The sequence below is a fragment of the Mercenaria mercenaria genome, chromosome 8, assembly GCF_021730395.1.
Source record: "Mercenaria mercenaria strain notata chromosome 8, MADL_Memer_1, whole genome shotgun sequence".
Taxonomy (NCBI): Eukaryota; Metazoa; Mollusca; class Bivalvia; order Venerida; family Veneridae; genus Mercenaria; species Mercenaria mercenaria.
In genome coordinates this window covers 16437569-16455512 of record NC_069368.1, presented here as the reverse complement: position 1 = coordinate 16455512, position 17944 = coordinate 16437569, and the positions used below count along the sequence as shown (strand labels likewise).

At 36.7% G+C, this 17944-nt stretch overlaps 1 protein-coding gene across 1 annotated transcript in view; it reads right to left on the bottom strand.

The window, feature by feature from the left end:
* LOC123522976 (semaphorin-2A-like) overlaps positions 1–15601 on the bottom strand; it is a 58479-nt gene extending 42878 nt beyond the window's left edge. Inside the window, exons 1-5 of the mRNA XM_053549453.1 lie at positions 15592–15601; positions 12236–12301; positions 11045–11146; positions 7409–7432; positions 1783–1867 (exon numbers count right to left, since the gene is read on the bottom strand). Of these exons, the coding sequence (XP_053405428.1) occupies positions 1783–1867; positions 7409–7432; positions 11045–11113 (178 nt within the window). The 5' untranslated portion in view covers positions 11114–11146; positions 12236–12301; positions 15592–15601. The remainder of the gene's footprint in view (positions 1–1782; positions 1868–7408; positions 7433–11044; positions 11147–12235; positions 12302–15591) is intronic.
* Between the last annotated feature and the right edge of the window lie 2343 nt (positions 15602–17944).

Below are 17944 nucleotides of genomic sequence, written 5' to 3'. Positions count from 1 at the left end.
AAGGCTGACCCATGGGTTCTGCACATCGTCTTGATGAGGTGATCATTTGACCCAAGTTTCATGAAAATCCTTCAAGGAGTTTAGAAGATATAGAGCGGACACAAAATGGAAGGCTCAAAACCTTTGACCCTAAGTTGTGACCTTGACCTTGAGCCGGCATGGCTGACTCATGGGTTCTGCACATCGTCTTGATGAGGTGATCATTTGACCCAAGTTTTATAAAATTCCTTCAAGGGGTTTATGAGATATAGAGCGGTCACAAAATGGCAGGCTCAAACCTTTGACCTTGAGTTGTGACCTTGACCTTGAACTGACAAGGCTGACTCATGGGTTCTGCACATCGTCTTGATGAGGTGATCATTTGACCCAAGTTTCATGAAAATCCTTCAAGGGGTTTAGGAGATATGGACCGGACACGATTTTGTTACGGACGGAAGGACGGACGGACGGAAGGACGGAAGGACGGAAGGATGGACGGACGCAGACCATTCCTATAATCCCTCCGCCATGGCGGGGGATTAATAAAGGGTTTATTTTTATAGATGTTGAATACTCATAATGATGGGGCTCCTAGACGGATACATGAAATTGCAGAGGAAATCATATGCAGAGTACACTATTTGGTCCATAAACTAAAATAAAATATACTAATATATAATTAAGCACTACAAATCTTCATCAGCTTGCAAACATTTTTAAAAAGTTTACAGCTCTTAACATTCAAGTTGACAGCTCAAGTTTGGTGAAATTAGCAATGTCCCTCAAACTAGCTATATTCCTTTAATAAAATGACAAACAAATTCCTCAAGTTACAAATATCATTATATGACAACAATAAAATCAATAGGCTGTGTTATGATCATTATATCCTATGCATTATTTTACTAGAATTCACTTTATTTTACAGGTCTGTAATGACCGGACAATTAAATAAGAGCTGTCAGTTGACAGCGCGCTCAACTATTCTCAGTGCTTGATAGTATAATATAAGCTATGAGTAAAACTTTAACATTACAATAAGCATATTCTAAGTCTAAAAGGGGCCATAATTCAGTCAAAATGCTTGATAGAGTTGTCTGCTCCTGTTTACAGACTGGGGTCATGATGGTAAACAAGTATGCAAAATATGAAAGCAATATCTCAATGGACTTTGAAAATATTTGGGGTGGTACGCAAACTTTAACATTACAATAAGCATATTCTAAGTCGAAAAGGGGCCATAATTCAATCAAAATGCTCGATAGAGTTGTCTGCTCCTGTTTACAGACTGGGGTCATGATGGTAAACAAGTATGCATAATATGAAAGCAATATCTTCATGGACTTTGAAAATATTTAGGGTGGTACGCTAACATTAACATTTGTTAAACGCCGACGCCAGGGCGAGTAGGATAGCTCCCCTATTCTTCGAATAGTCGAGCTAAAAAATCACTGGCTTGATACTGCCTGTGCTAATACAATAGAGTCATTATAACAGTTAGTTACTGTACCTTGAAATGTAATGTTATATTCAGCTCCAGTGGATCTTGCCTAGCCTAGACCCCACAAGGCACTTGCGATGAGTGTGTTGTGGCCTTGCAAAATCCAAGAGAGCTAAATGCACCACTGCAGATCAAGGTACTGTTTTAAAGACCTTTTATTATATACATTAACCTATTTCTAGTTTTGTATCCGACAAAATTGACAATTATCGGTAAATATCAATAGAATCAATATAGGGAAATTAGTCTATCCTACTCCTGCAAAACAGTTGCATCACAAGAAATTAAACAGTGTTACTTACTGACAAGGATAGCTGTGTAATTGTCCCAGGGGTCAAATGGGCAGTATGCTGCCCCAGGGAATGTGTTGTTAATCTGGAAGTTGTCCTGAAGTAAACAAACACAAATTATGAAAATGCATATTACACTATTCCATGCTGAAAAAAATTAAGCTTAAAGTTTATAATTAAAACCAAAAGTCTTAAAATCTAAACGTTCAGGCTTGTAAAAAATGTTTACAAGTGAAATTAAAACACCATTCACTCAAGCAAGAAAAGCTTGTTCAAGCATCAACGGCTTTAGCCCCATGGCTTAAGCACCTTGGCTGGTTTGATCATCAACGGCTTAAGCACCTTGGCTGGCTAAATCATCAATGGCTTGAGCGTCATAGCTTAAGCGCCCAGGCTTGCTTCAGCATCAACAGCCTAAATGCCCTGGCTCACTCCAGCAATTCATGCAGTCCTTAGCCTATTTTTTTCATCTAAGTTTAGTTTTGGATCACTCAAAACCTTGAATAACTCAACAGCCATGTTTCACTGTACTTATAATATTTATAGAATGGCTGCAGGGCTTTTCTGAAAGGGTAATGAACCATTACTGGCTTGAAATTTTGGTCTGAGTATTGTATTTGTGTGAAGCCAAGCACAGAGTCAAAGATGTGGTAAGAACTAGTCAGGTGTAAAGTCGTATAAAACATCAACTTGGCACCAGAGTGCCTCCTCAGTTCCAAATGAATATATATAAAATTAAGCTCAAAAGCACCATCTATTCACACTGAAGTAATCTGGGTTCCGTCATGTTTAAACCCTATCCCCCACCCCTCCTAACTGCAGCCATTCTATTACTTTAAACATATGTATAATATATATACTTACTCTGTGATAAGTCTACATTAAGTGTAAGTCTAGGCCTAAATGAAATATTTAAATATACGACTTTCAATGTATACATTAAATTATAACATTTCACTGCATTAGTATCTTTTTTAGTTTTATAAATATATAACGAATTACTGAAATTCTGCATTTCTGAGAATATATCAGAATGGTAATTAACCAAATATATCATTACTTTTTAAATAATAGTGTTATTTCTAGAGGAACACCGTGGCGTGCTCTGTCCTGCTCTTTTTATCAGCTGCCATGCTGCCCTTAAACTGTGCCCTCCTACCTTGTCTATGGTATACCCTAATCTATCAGGTAAATTTTCAGGCTAAATTCTATAAAAGTACCAGTATCAAGAAAATGCATTTTGCATAAAACAAACAATTTTACACAATGGTATATACGTAGCACTCTTCTGTTTATGAAATATTGGTGAAACTTCCATTCCTTTTGTATGACTGGACTGATTGGTTTACCTATGCAATCTGTAATAAATTAAAATATGATCAAAAATGTTTGAAATCAATAATACATCCTTTGTAAGCTCTGTTACTGGTTTTGGAAAGAAATCATTTACAACTTTATTCTGTGCAACAATTATATAAAATAAAATATTACATAAACATCGAAATATGCATCTTTCCCTGATAATTTAAAACTGCACCCTGCCCCTTTTAGATAGCATCCTTCCCTTTTTTATGCTCTATAGAAATAACGCTATAATTCAAACATTTTAAAAAGTGTATATATACATCAGTAATTTCATTACAGCAGAAGAAGCAATAGCTTTGTTCAGTGTGCTATAACAGATGCAAACCAAATGCACAAGGAATATTCCATTCTTCAGAGCAGACACTATAGTATCAAGTCATATAACTGATCTTGAGGACCAGTCTCAAAATTCCGGCATCTGATTAGCTGTTTCCAGAAATCTGACTGGCTGTTTCCAGATATCCGATTGGCTGTTTCCAGAAAACTGATTGGCTGTTTTCAGACATCTGACTGGCTGTTTCAAGAAATCTGATTGGCTGTTTTAAGAAATCTGATTGGCTGTTTCAAGAAATCTGATTGGCTGTTTCCAGCATCTGATTGGCTGTTTCAAGAAATCTGTTGGGCTGTTTCAAGCATCTGATTGGCTGTTTCTGAGCACAAATTTGAAAGGTTGAACTTTGAAACTGGTGTCTAAACTCAGTTTTACCACCTAGGACCAAATCTTAGCAGGGAATATAGTGTAATCAAAATTCTGACACTTTGAACAAATATTTTCCTTACATATTAACTTAGTGGATGTTTTGGTCAACTAAGTTGCCATGACATACATTTTCAAGATTAGCTCAAACTACAAGTCCACTACAAGTCAACTTAGGGTAAATCTAATTTTGCACCAACCATTCAGAAAAGGGGACATATTTCTCAGTAAGAACCAATCAGCAATGACTTTAGAAATGAGACTTATGATACTGAAGCTAAACCATGCATAATCTGGAAGGATTATTTAAATCAAGATTGAAAATGATAATATGCATGATTTTTTGCCAGTACTTTATAGATAGATATGAAATGTCAGTATAAATATCTAAACAAGATGCTCATCTGGGAGTCATGTACATATCTTATTGATAATGCATTCTGTCATTCAAGAATTGTAAGTAGGCACTTCGCTCACCTAAGTACAGAAAAAAAAACATTTTGACAAAGTAATAAATTAAATAAAATCATGGCAAAACACCATAATATGACTTGGGCTTTTTGTCTATAAACCTGAGCTCTTGTAGCAATTGGAAAAAAAAACAGTGATAAAGATATATAAAAAAATCTTTTTCATTTAACAATTGGAAGAATTTCTTTTATAAGTGAATGCATGTTAGTGCTTCTACTTTCTTAGCAATAAACAATGAAACAGATAAAAACAAGAGGACCATGATGGTCCTGAATCGCTCACCTGTCCCCACATGAACTGAGTATGAAAAATATGGCCTCCAGAGAGGTCAAAAGGTTTTTCTATTTTTAGACCTACTGACCTAGTTTTTGACCGCACGTGACCCAGTTTCGAACTTGACCTAGATATCATCAAGGTGAACATTCTCACCAATTTTCATGAAGATCCGTTGAAAAATATGGCCTCTAGAGAGGTCAAAAGGTTTTTCTATGTTTAGACCTAGTGACCTAGTTTTTGACCGCAGTTGACCCGGTTTCAAACTTGACCTAGATATCATCAAGATGAACATTCAGACCAACTTTAATACAGATCCCATGAGAAATATGGCCTCTAGAGTGGTCACCAGGTTTTTTATTATTTGACCTACTGACCTAGTTTATGACCGCATGTGACCCAGTTTCGAACTTGACCTAGATATTATCAAGATGAACATTCTGACCAATTTTCATGCAGATCCCATGAAAAATATGACCTCTAGAGAGGTCACAAGGTTTTTCTATTATTTGACCTACTGACCTAGTTTTGGATAGGACGTGACCCAGTTTCGAACTTGACCTAGATATCGTCAAGATGAACATTCTGACCAATTTTCATGCAGATCCCATGAAAAATATGACCTCTAGAGAGGTCACAAGGATTTTCTATTATTTGACCTACTGACCTAGTTTTTGACTGCAGTTGACACAGTTTCGAACTTGACCTAGATATCATCAAGATGAACATTCTGATCAATTTTTATGCAGATCCCATGAAAAATACGGCCTCTACAGAGGTCACAAGGATTTTCTATTATTTGACCTACTGACCTAGTTTTGGATTGGACGTGACCCAGTTTCGAGCCTGAACTAGATATCATCAAGATGAACATTCTGACCATTTTTCATGCAGATCTCATGAAAAATATGACCTCTAGAGAGGTCACAAGGATTTTCTATTATTTGACCTACTGACCTAGTTTTTGACTGCAGTTGACCCAGTTTCGATCTTGACCTAGATATTATCAAGATGAACATTCTGACCAATTTTCATGCAGATCCCATGAAAAATATGACCTCTAGAGAGGTCAAAAGGTTTTTCTATTATCTGACCTACTGACCTAGTTTTGGACAGGACGTGACCCAGTTTCGAACTTGACCTAAATATCATCAAGGTGAACATTCTCACCAATTTTCATGAAGATCCATTGAAAAATATGGCCTCTAGAGAGGTCACAAGGTTTTTCTATTTTTAGTCCTACTGACCTAGATTTTGACTGCAGGTGACCCAGTTTCGAACCTGACCTAGATATCATCAAGGTGAACATTCTGACCAACTTTCATAAAGATCCCATGTAAAATGTAACCTCTAGAGTGGTCACAAGCAAAAGTTTACGCACAAACGCACGCACGGACAACGGACGCTGCGCGATCACAAAAGCTCACCTTGTCACTATGTGACAGGTGAGCTAAAAATGTGATTTAAGAAACAGTCACACAAGGTTTTGACTCAGGTGAGCTATAAACAAGAATCTTTACATTTTACATGGACACATTTTGCACCATACAACGTGTTTGCAGTAAGCTAATTTTCTACTCTATTAGTGCATTTTCGAAAGGATAATAGTAACTATTACCCATTCAGTCTGAAATATTGAAAAGATGAGAGAGATAAATGTATATCCAACACAAGTCTACATATATTTTGTAAAGAGCTGTAAATATTTGAAGGAAGTTGTATTCTGTACCAGCTAGGCTTGAATGTAAGATAGCCAAACAACTGACACTTTTACGACTTTTTCAAATATTTAATTTCCTTTAAAACACAGGGTTAATAATGAAAATGACATTTAAATTAAGATGATATTGACCTATAATAAGTACCACAATTTTTTGTAACGAAAAACAAAAACTAGAGCTGCTTTTGAGAAAAGAGTATGTCTCCCACAACTGCCTAATCATCTGAATAGTAGTATATGAGTCAACCATGTACCAAGACTTCAACTGCCTTATCAGACTTTCAGTGCTTTGATTATCAAAAACAATTTTTAAGGGCCATAATACCGAAGTGCCTGGGCCGATTTGACTAGTTACCAAACCTGGCCAAGGACTTATTGGCAAACACATTTTGTTCAAGATTAGTGAAGATCGGATGAGAAATGTTCGTCTTAGAGTGTGGACAGGATTTGTGACAGACAGACACGCAGACTGACACACACACAGACAGGAGTAAATCAATATGTCTTCCACACCACTCTGTGGTGGGAGACATAATATGGAACCACCTACCATATTCACCAGTAATTTTTTTTATGTTTCTCAGTCTACGCAAAGCAAATAACGAACAAAAAATCTTTTGCAGTTTTTCCTCACGGCAATATCTCTATGTATAATTCAATGGTTGAGATAAACTAATGCAATTAAAGTCTCAAATAATTGTATACATTCATTAATTGAGCCGTGCCATGGGAAAACCAACATAGTGGGTTTGCGACCAGCATGGATCCAGACCAGCCTGCGCATCCGCGCAGTCTGGTCAGGCTCCATGCTGTTCGCTTTTAAAGCCTATTGGAATTGGAGAAGCTGTTAGCGAACAGCATGGATCCTGACCAGACTGCGCGGATGCGCAGGCTGGTCTGGATCCATGCTGGTCGCAAACCCACTATGTTGGTTTTCCTATGGCACGGCTCAATTAATCAAGAGTTGAAATATCAAACTTAAAAATTCATTTTTTTTCCAGATATGCAATTCAAACTGTAGCTGGTACGTAACAACATAATGAATAGATAATGTAGTACAAAAGGCAATGTCAACATGTGTTATACATTGTCTTTCTAAATGTGATACTAACAGACTCATCGGCGAAAAAGTCAGGCTAATAATATAAAATAAGATTAAAAAATATTACATATAACTCCAAAAAACAAGAGCTGTCTCCATAGGATGACACATGCCCCCGATGGCACTTTGAATGAATAGTTATGGCCGATGTTAGAGTTTAGGACCTTTGACCTACGGAGCTGGGTCTTGCGCGCGACACGTCGTCTTACTGTGTCACACATTCATGCGTAGTTATTTTAAAATCCATGCATGAATGACAAAGATATGGACCGGACACGCCCATCAATGCACTATCATGAAAAATGACCTTTAACGTCTAAGTGTGACCTTGACCTTTAAGCTACGGACCTGGGTCTTGCGCACGACACGTCCTCTTACTGTGGTACACATTCATGCCAAGTTATTTGAAAATCCATCCATGGATGACAAAGATATGGACCGGACACGCCCATCAATGCACTATCCTTTAACGTCTAAGTGTGACCTTGACCTTTGAGCTACGGACCTGTGTCTTGCGCGCGACACGTCGTCTTACTGTGGTACACATTCATGCCAAGTTATTTGAAAATCCATCCATGGATGACAAAGATATGGACCGGACACGCCCATCAATGCACTATCCTTTAATGTCTAAGTGTGACCTTGACCTTTGAGCTACGGACCTGGGTCTTGCGCGCGACACGTCGTCTTACTGTGGTACACATTCATGCCAAGTTATTTGAAAATCCATCCATTGATGACAAAGATATGGACCAGACACGAAAATTGCGGACAGACTGACAGACTGACAGACCGACGGACCGACAGACCGACAGACGGACAGACGGTTCAAAAACTATATGCCTCCCTTCGGGGGCATAAAAATAACTAGAGCTATCAATTAACACCCATAGATGCTGCTTTGATACAGGAAAGGAAACTGTTATGATCATGACATTTAACCTTCAACTGTGACCTTGACCTTGGACCTACTGACCTGTGTTGCACACTCTGCAAGTCATCATGATGAGCTTAACAAATGATGCTAATATTATGAAAATCCTTCCAGATATTAAGAAGATAAGAAATGGACACAAATTAAACTGTTTGATGTATGACCTGTAAGTATGACCTTGACATTGAACTAAGTGACCAAAGTCATGAATATGCTCTACATGTCATCTTGACGAGGTAAACAATTAATGCTAGTTTAATGAAAATCTTCCTAGGGGTTAAGAAAATATGGAACATACTTAAGTAATGATATTTGATCTTTAACCTCAAAGTGTGACCTTGACCCAGGAGCTATTGACCTGGGTTGTAAGCTCTGCACATCGTCATATGAGTAATCAACTTAGTTGTTAGTTTTACGACAATCTTCCAAGCTGTTAAGGAGGTAGGATACCTTGTTACAAGGGTAAATTCAAATTAATTGAACCGCAGCATGTTTTTGTATTTCGTGTAATATGAAGTTTTAACTGCTACAATCTCAATTTCGTTTGTCTCTGTCCCTTCAAGTTCAATTTTTATCCAGGTTTGAAGAACATGACCCTCCAAAGGTATTTCATATTGAAAGAAGAAGGAAAATACGGATATTTAACACTTTTCAGTGTATTTTAGTTTCATTGATATCCGTAGAAGTCTGCATAATTGATAATATTACTGGTATGCACGTTATCTTTCTAATATAAGCTTAAAATGTATATGTCGCGGGGCTCGTGTTTCCATGGTAACGCATTTTCTCTCATTTTTAAACAACTATGTATAAAAATAGGGGTTTTCGACGGCTTCAGTGCCATTCTGTTAATGCCCAACATGAAATATTTGGGTAATATTATTAGCAAAATACCAAGCACTTTACATGGTACCCTATTTTTCTTAAATTTTAAAGTAACCATGGCAACAGAGATGTTTAAAATAGCTTATATCTTTCTGTTTGTCGTAATTTCTTAAAACAAAATATTGAATAAGATTATCTTTCTAGTTGATGTAGCTTTAAAACATATTATTTCTAACGTAGGTTACATTTTCGAGTTATTTGCATTTATTCAAACACATTTCACAGCTTAGAATACGTACAGCAGTACCCCTCGTCTGCCATTTTTCATGGAAAAATCGTTCAGGGTGCTGCTATTATTCTCATGGATATTGTTGAAATGAAAATAAAAAGCCGAAGCTGTGTTTCTTAAATAGACCAGTGTCAACGCTATTGAATTTTACATTTAGATACATAGGTCACGGGCTTCGTTTCCATGGTAACATCAATTCAATTCAAGAAACCACAATTTTCTACTGAAATTTGAACAATTTTAGATCTTAGTTTTAGTATGTAAGTAACAAATTATCAATGGAACCTGAAAAATAGGTATTACAAATCAAACTGCTAGACTTTTTATTTGAAAATGGCCGTAACAAGTAACCTCTCATCCAACTATATTCCAAATAACATTGGTTGCCATCATCCATTTTCTTACATTCCGCATAACATTTCAATATAACTACATAAAAGAAGCAAAATAATGATTATTATTCAGAGCAAAAGACTCATAAAAAATATTTCAGCAAATAATGATTATTTGAAAATAGTTAAAATAAAGAAAATGTACAGAATTACGTACTTTCAAGATAAAAGCTATTAATTTTGCGCGGTAACTGACACGTAACGTCATGACGTCAATGACGTCATTTTAAGGCAACATTGTTTTGAAGCGTTTCTACAGCAATTTATTCATTATTTCTGTATTATTAAACCATAAAGCATCAGATCGAAGACAAGTTCATGATTTGTTTTCAGAAGAATGAATATACAAACACATTTAGTTTGTCGTAAACGTCGTCGTAAATCGTCACGTTAGCTTCCGGTTGGACATGCGCACATACAAATATAAAGGTAACCTACCTCCTTAAGACAGTAAGGAGCAGACACAAAGTCAAGCTTTTTGACCTTTCACTTCCAAGCGTGACATTGGCCCTAATGACCTGGGTTGTCTGCTCTGCATGTCGTCTTGATCAGGTTTAACAACTGATGTGTTTTATGAAAATCGTCCCAAGCAGTTAGGAAGATATGGACAGGACTGATGATGTATCAACGGACATGCAGGACTCTAAGACAGCCCCCATATACTTTGTAACCTCTCTATCTTATCTATTTCTTAAATAATGGCAACAGCACTAAATAAATTACATGGTACATGAAATTAGGACATACATTCTCCATTACAGGTATACTGGTAAAGGGAAACAATACTATTAGTGCTTACTTAAGCAAATGAAACTTTATCCAAACAAATACAGACATTTTTCATTTATTTCATCTTATAAACTTATAAACTGTAGTATTTAAATATTTTCTTTCCTTCCACTTAAGTTTGTGACTGCAGCGATAATTTACTAGGACAAACGGTACACAGAAGGTAACGGTCAGTCAGTTCAATAAGGAAAATGCATCCAAATTATGAAATAAGGAATCATGAATATGTTTAAAATATTCTAAGTATCCCAGGAGGTTTACCGCCTTCTAAAGTTGTACTTTCCAGTCAAGTTTAACAGATTATGAAAAAAACTTTGAAAATGGTTTATTATAACTAAACTACAGTAATATTTTATCATACCGGTAGTTAAAGCAAAAAAAAAAAAACTAATCAAAATAATGCTTTTATCAACTTACATTTAAGTGATATCTTATAGGTGCAAACCCTCCTGTACCACACACAAGTAAATAATCATTCATCTCCATGACAACTCGTATATGATTTTGGCAGTCTGGAACCTGAAATACATACCAAATATGCATATTACTTGTCAAGAACAATTCAATATTAGTACGAACAAGTGTGCCATAGTCACAAAATACACCCATCGAGAGCTTGTTGTCATTCATGTATCTGACCTTTGACCTTAAAGTGTGACCTTGACCTTAAACCTAGGGACCTGGTTCTTGCGCACGACAATTCGTCTCACGATGGTTAACAATTGTGCCAAGTTACATCAAAATCCCTCCATGCATGAAGAAGAAATGCTCTGGACAAAGTCATTTATGAATTTGACATTTGACTTTTAAGTGTGATCTTGACCTTAGACCTGGTTTTGTGCACGACACTCTGTCTCGTGCCGATGAACATTTGTGCCAAGTTACATCAAAATCCCTCCATCCATGAAGAAGAAATGCTCCGGACAAAGTTTGTGGACTCTGCCCGCCCGCTAGCCCATCCACCCGCCAATAGCGTTCCCATAATACGTCCCATCTTTCAGAAGGGCGTATGAAAATATCAAAATGAGTAAGTCACCTGAAAGGCTGTCACTGACTGAAAATTGGGTATCAATACAATAATCTAAATCATCACCTGAAAAATATCAACATACTTTGATACAACAGTCTGACTTGAGTGCAGAAGTTATTGCCGGAAAAAAGATCCATTATAGTTGTTACGGCAGAAAAAGAAAAGTAGCTCAATAAATTTCTTATGGCATGAAATGTAGTTCCATATACTTGTAACAGCAACAAAAGTAGTTCCATATAGTTGAATTTAGTGTTATGACAGTAATGAATAATGCCCATCTTTATAGTGCTGCCTCACTGGAATATCATGCTGTAGACACATGACATGATATCCCACCCAGTCACATTATAATAACACTGGGCTGACCAAGCCTAGCACTATCCTCTTAATGCTGAGCGCCAAGCGAAGAAGCTATCAGTACCATTTTTTTACTTCTTTGGTATGACAAGGCCAGGGATAGAACCCACAACCTCCCGCACTCGAAGCGGGCGCTCTACCACTAGGCCACCGAGGCTGTCCATCGTTCTTGAAAAGGACTTTCATCTGTGCTAATTTATATATACTTTTAATATTCTTACCTTCTTTTTGCCTTGTATACTGCATATCCTTATTGTTTCATTACTAGGTATCGACCCATTATAGTCCTGAAATATACAAGGAGGATAACATATTGTGTCACTTTTAATTGTGACTTGCTGTAATTCTGACATAATATACAATGGAGAAAACAACACGCATCTCCTTAGTGTATCAATGTTAACTATTTAGAAATGCTGTAACTCTGAGATATACAAGGGAGAAAACTACACAGTGTATCAATGTTAAATGTTAAGAATTGCTTACATGTTTGAAAACAACACAACATCTCCTTAGTGTATCACTATTAACTGTAATGACTTGCTGTAATTCTGACATATACAACTGAGGAATATAACACAACATCTAGTTAACTGTTATGACTTGCTGTAATTCTGACATATACAAGGGAGAAAACAACACAACATCTCCATAGTGTATCACTGTTAACTGTTAAGACTTGCTGTAATTCTGACATATACAATTGAGGAAAATAACACAACATCTAGTTAACTGTTATGACTTGCTGTAATTCTGAAAGATACAAGGGAGAAAACAACACAACATCTCCTTAGTGTATCATTGTTAACTGTTAAGACTTGCTGTAATTCTGACATATACAATTGAGGAAAATAACACAACATCTAGTTAACTGTTATGACTTGCTGTAATTCTGACATATACAAGGGAGAAAACAACACAATATCTCCCTAGCGTGTTAACTGTTAAGACTTCATGTAATTCTGACATATACAAGGGAGAAAACAACGCATTTATTATATCTCCCTAGCGTGTTAACTGTTAAGACTTCATGTAATTCTGACATATACAAGGGAGAAAATAACACAATATCTCCCTAGCGTGTTAACTGTTAAGACTTCATGTAATTCTGAAATGAATTTGGAAGCTACACACTGTCTTAAAACTTGCCTTTTTGTTGAAAATTCTCAATATCTATTAAATGCATACTGACAACTAGAATTTACATTGAAATCAAAACAAACAGTCTGCTCTTCAAATACTTTCATATCACAGGGAAGTAATTACAAAATTTCATAAAAAACAATAACTCATACATTCTTTATATGGATCTTACTCTGTCATGTCTTTTTGTTCTTTTTATAAATCTCTACCAGAATATACTAAACCAAACACCAGTCATAAAATCTGGCTTAAGATAGCAGAACCATAATCAGAACTTCCTGTTTATTTACATATTCTACATTATGTGATTGCGGCTTTTTCCACGTTGTTATGAAAAAGCATTTTCTATCATGGTCGAAGGATACCGAAATAGCTTATGAGAATATGTTATCATGCAGAAATTGCCCACTGTCATTACAGGTCCACTACCTTACATGTGATCCACCACCTTTAACCCTTACACCTTGCTAAATTTCAGTAAGGAACTTGTCCATCTTACAATTTGGACAGTACCTTTAACTGTTAAAAGGGGTGTTTACCAGAACGATACTGGCTGAATAGCAAACAGTGCAGATTATGATCAGACTGCATGGATGTGCAGGCTGATCTTGATCTACACTGGTTGCAAAGGGAGAATCAGTTGTGTTCAGCATGGTAAGGGTTACAGTCAAGCAAGCAGTTTTAGAGAGAAGTTGTTTAAAGTTTGCCATATGAAACAGAAAAAATAGCCCTTTACCCTGTTTAATTTACAAATCTACATGTCTTGAAGGAACTTGGTAGCGGGTCACCCAAGAAATATTCCTGTGAAATAATTTTGATATCTGTGTCAACCCCTTTCTCTGAGGATTTTTAAAGTTTGACATAAAGCCATATAAAGAAAACTGGCCCCATCTCCTAGCAGCCATGTTCTTTTAAGCATATTGGTATGGATTGAACGGATTTGGTAGAGCTTCAACCAAGGAACAATACTCTTGAAACCATTTTGAAATTGTTGGGCCAGCAGTTTCAGAGGAGAAGATTTTTAAGTTTTCCATACTGCCATATAGAAACAAGGAGCTGCGTTCAATAAACGCTTGATGCCCCCGGTGGCATCCTCGTCGATACAAAGCAACCTAAGTCCAAAACGAGGTCAAGGTCAAACTGAGGTCAGGTGACGTTTGAAGATGAGGAATGGTCACAGGTTACATCTGTATTAGTATCAATTTATTCTTGTAAGCGGTATTGATGCTAGACGAAACGGTCCCATTTGGTTAACCAAGAGATGGCCCATATAAACAAACCTAAGTCCAAAATGAGGTCAAGGTCAAGGTCAAACTGAGGTCAGGTGATGTCTGAAGATGAGGAATGGTCACAGGTTACATCTGCATTAGTATCAAGACATTCTAGTAAGGGGTATTGATGCTAGACGAAACGGTCCCATTTGGTTAACCTCGTACGGACGGACGAAAGAACGGACAGGACAATCACTATATGCCTCCCGCATCAGTAGATGCCGGGGGCATAAAAACTAGCCCTGTCTGCTGGCAGCCATGTTGTTTAACAAAACAATACAGCTTGAAGAAATTTGATAGAGTAAGTCAAGGAATATCGCTCTGAAATTATTATTTTAAATCATGCCAACAGTTTCAGAGGAGATTATTAAACGTTTGCATATATAGGCACATATTAAAGAGAAGTAGCCGCACCCCTTGGCAGTAATATTTTTATTAAATCAACATGGCTTGAAGGAATTAATTAATAGTAGAAGATCTTCTTAGGAACATCTCTGTGGAATCATTTGGATATCGGTCAAGCATTTCCTGAGCAGAAGATTTCAAGTTTTCTAGAGACAAAACAAGCACCCCTTCCTGACACTTCCACTTCAACCCCCAGTGGCCAACCAAACTTTTCCATGAATTACCAAGACTTAATTTGAAGGAATCTGTGAAGGACCCACCAAATGAACATTCCTTTAAAGTTTGTAGAAACTGTCTTAATGGTTCAGTACCAGATGTTGTTCAAAGAAATTGTACAAAATGGATGACAGACAACAAACATACAATGATCCTAAAAGCTCATGAGCACTTTGCAGAGTGCTCAGAAACAAGCGCTGTCTGTCAAAGACATATGCCATCTAAAAAAATGATAAAATCATCTACTGACCATTGACAATACTACTAAAAAGCATGACGACCATTCTCCACCTATTGATATGATTTTTTTTTGTCTCAAGGTACTGTGACCTTGACCTTTGATCTATGTATCAATACTAACATGATAACAATAGGGTCAACCTAAAGACCAAAGGCAATTATCCTAATATACAGTTTGACCAATGTAAGTCTAAGTGTTCCCCGTTTATTATAGAGGTACAAAATGGTCTACTTGCACCCTCTTCTCTAAAGATGCCATCTTGTTTGAAGTATATTGTATAAAATCTAATATTGCAACTTACCAAACAAGTCATATCAAGTCATATCCGATAACTGCAGTTTGTATACATAATTCCTGAAAAAGAATAAACAAAACTTTCAATTGTTTAAGTGCCACTGGTGCCTCCTCCAGAATTCTGAACACAACCTTGGTAGCACACTCTGCATGAAGTTTTATGAAATTTCATGATGAAGTCTGGACGAGGTTAACAAATAAAGCTAATTTTATGAAAGTCATTCTAGTGGTACAGATGATATAAGGTGGACATAATTTGCCCCTATTTGATCTTTGACCTCTTAGTGTGACATTGACCTTGAACTAAGTGGCTAGGGTCATGAGCACTGCACATTGTCTGGATGCCTTGATGCTGTAAACAATTGATGCTAGTTTTATATCTTCCAACAGTTACTGCTTTAGAAGACATGGAGCAGACAAAAGGTTAAGGTATTTGACCTCTTGCCTACAAGAGTGACCTTGTCCTTAGACCTGGTGACCTGGGATATGCTTTCTGCAGTCATATTGTTAAGTTAAAAAGTTTTATGAAAATCCAAGTGACTTTGAAAATACAGCGTGAACACAAATTCAAGCAATTAGATTTTTATCATCCAAGTGTGACACTGACCTTGGACCTAATACCTTTAGTTGCGACATCTGAAGACCACCTTGATGAGGGTAGTATTTCATGCTAGTTTTATTATATCCAAAGGATGAAGAAGACATGTAATGGACACAAAAATAAGCTATAATACCACTGACTTATGTGACCCTGACACTTGTACCTAGTGACATGGGTTTTGCACTCTACATTTAGTTCTGATGAGGTAATTATTACATGAAAGTTTTATGATAAATCATTAAAATGAAGTGGACACAAATTTAAGCTTGACCTTGGATCCACTGACCTGGGTTATGTGGTCTGCTTGATGTCTTGATCAGGTTAATAACTGATGCAAGTTTTGTGAAAATCTTCCCAGCCAAGATGAGAGAATTTGGATGTATGGACCAACTGACTGACATGCGTGTCTCCAATACAGCCCCCATATATTTTATATTTACGGGTATAAAAATCAAAATAATATATTAATAAATTTTTCACTTACATAGCACCAACGTATATAACATTTGAGTCTTTGTCACTTTTCTGTAAGTATCTATAGTATCCTATTTCATCAAGGTTACGCGTGTCGTCAGGACAACCACTTCCACTGAAACTTTTCAACACATCAGTCAAATCTGAAAAATACAAGAAAGTTAAAGTATAGACAGTGTCTGAGATAGTCAACTTCACACAGAATTAGTATACTGTAAGGCAGTGAAGTTCAAGCAGAGACAATTTCTACTACAGTGAAGTTAAAGACAGTATCTAAAGTAAATCAAGTTAATGTGTAAAGACAGGGTCTAAGCTACTTGATTTAAAAGTACACAGGTTCTTAGGTAGTCAACTTCAAGTGAAAAGACATGATACAAGATAGTCAAGTTCAAGTAAAACCAGAGAAGTGACAGGCCCTGAAGTAGTCAGGTTCAAGTAGATACAGGGCCTAAGGCAGTCAAGTGTAAAGACAGTGTCCAAGGAAGTTGAATTTGAACAGAGGCATGTTCTAAGGTAGTCATGTTCAAGTTAAGACAAGGCTTCAGGTAGTCAAATTCAAAGTAATTACATGGTCATTAATTAGCATACATTAAAAAAACATTAATTATCAAGTAGATAATGGGCTTATGTTAGTCAAGTTCAAGTGTTAAGACAGGGTCTAAGGCAGAAAAGTTCAAGTAATGAAATACTCTACGGTATTCAGGTTCAAGTAGATATAGGACCTAAGGTGCTCAAACAAATACAGCTCAAACATAGTCAAGTCCAAGAAGACACAGGACCAAACATAGCTAAGCTCAAGCAAAAACAGGTTCTAAGGTAAGAAGTTTGTATTAAATTCTAAGGTAGTCAAGTTCAAGCAGACCAAGACTTTATGTAAACTTCAAGTAGCCACTGGATCTAATGTAGTTAAGATGAAGCAAAGCCAGTCGGCTCTAAGGTAGTCAGAAGTTCATGTACAGACAGGCTCTACAGCTCAAAAGTAGAGACTGGTATTAAAGGGCTCTATAGTAGACGGGCTCTTCAATTTCAAACATTCCTCCAATAATGTTATGCCTCTGTTATGAGAGAAGTTGGACACCTGATGCCACTTTACTGGACAGAAGTATTGTTTGACCAGCTACAGCAACAATAAATAGTCCCCATATGATCTTTGTTTTGTTTGGCAGAGGATGCAGTATACTGAGTGATCTACACTTTGTTTTGTTTGACAGAAAGTGCATTCCTCTGAGTGATCTACATTTGTTTTGTTTGACAGAAAGTGCATTCTATTGGCTGGTCTACACTT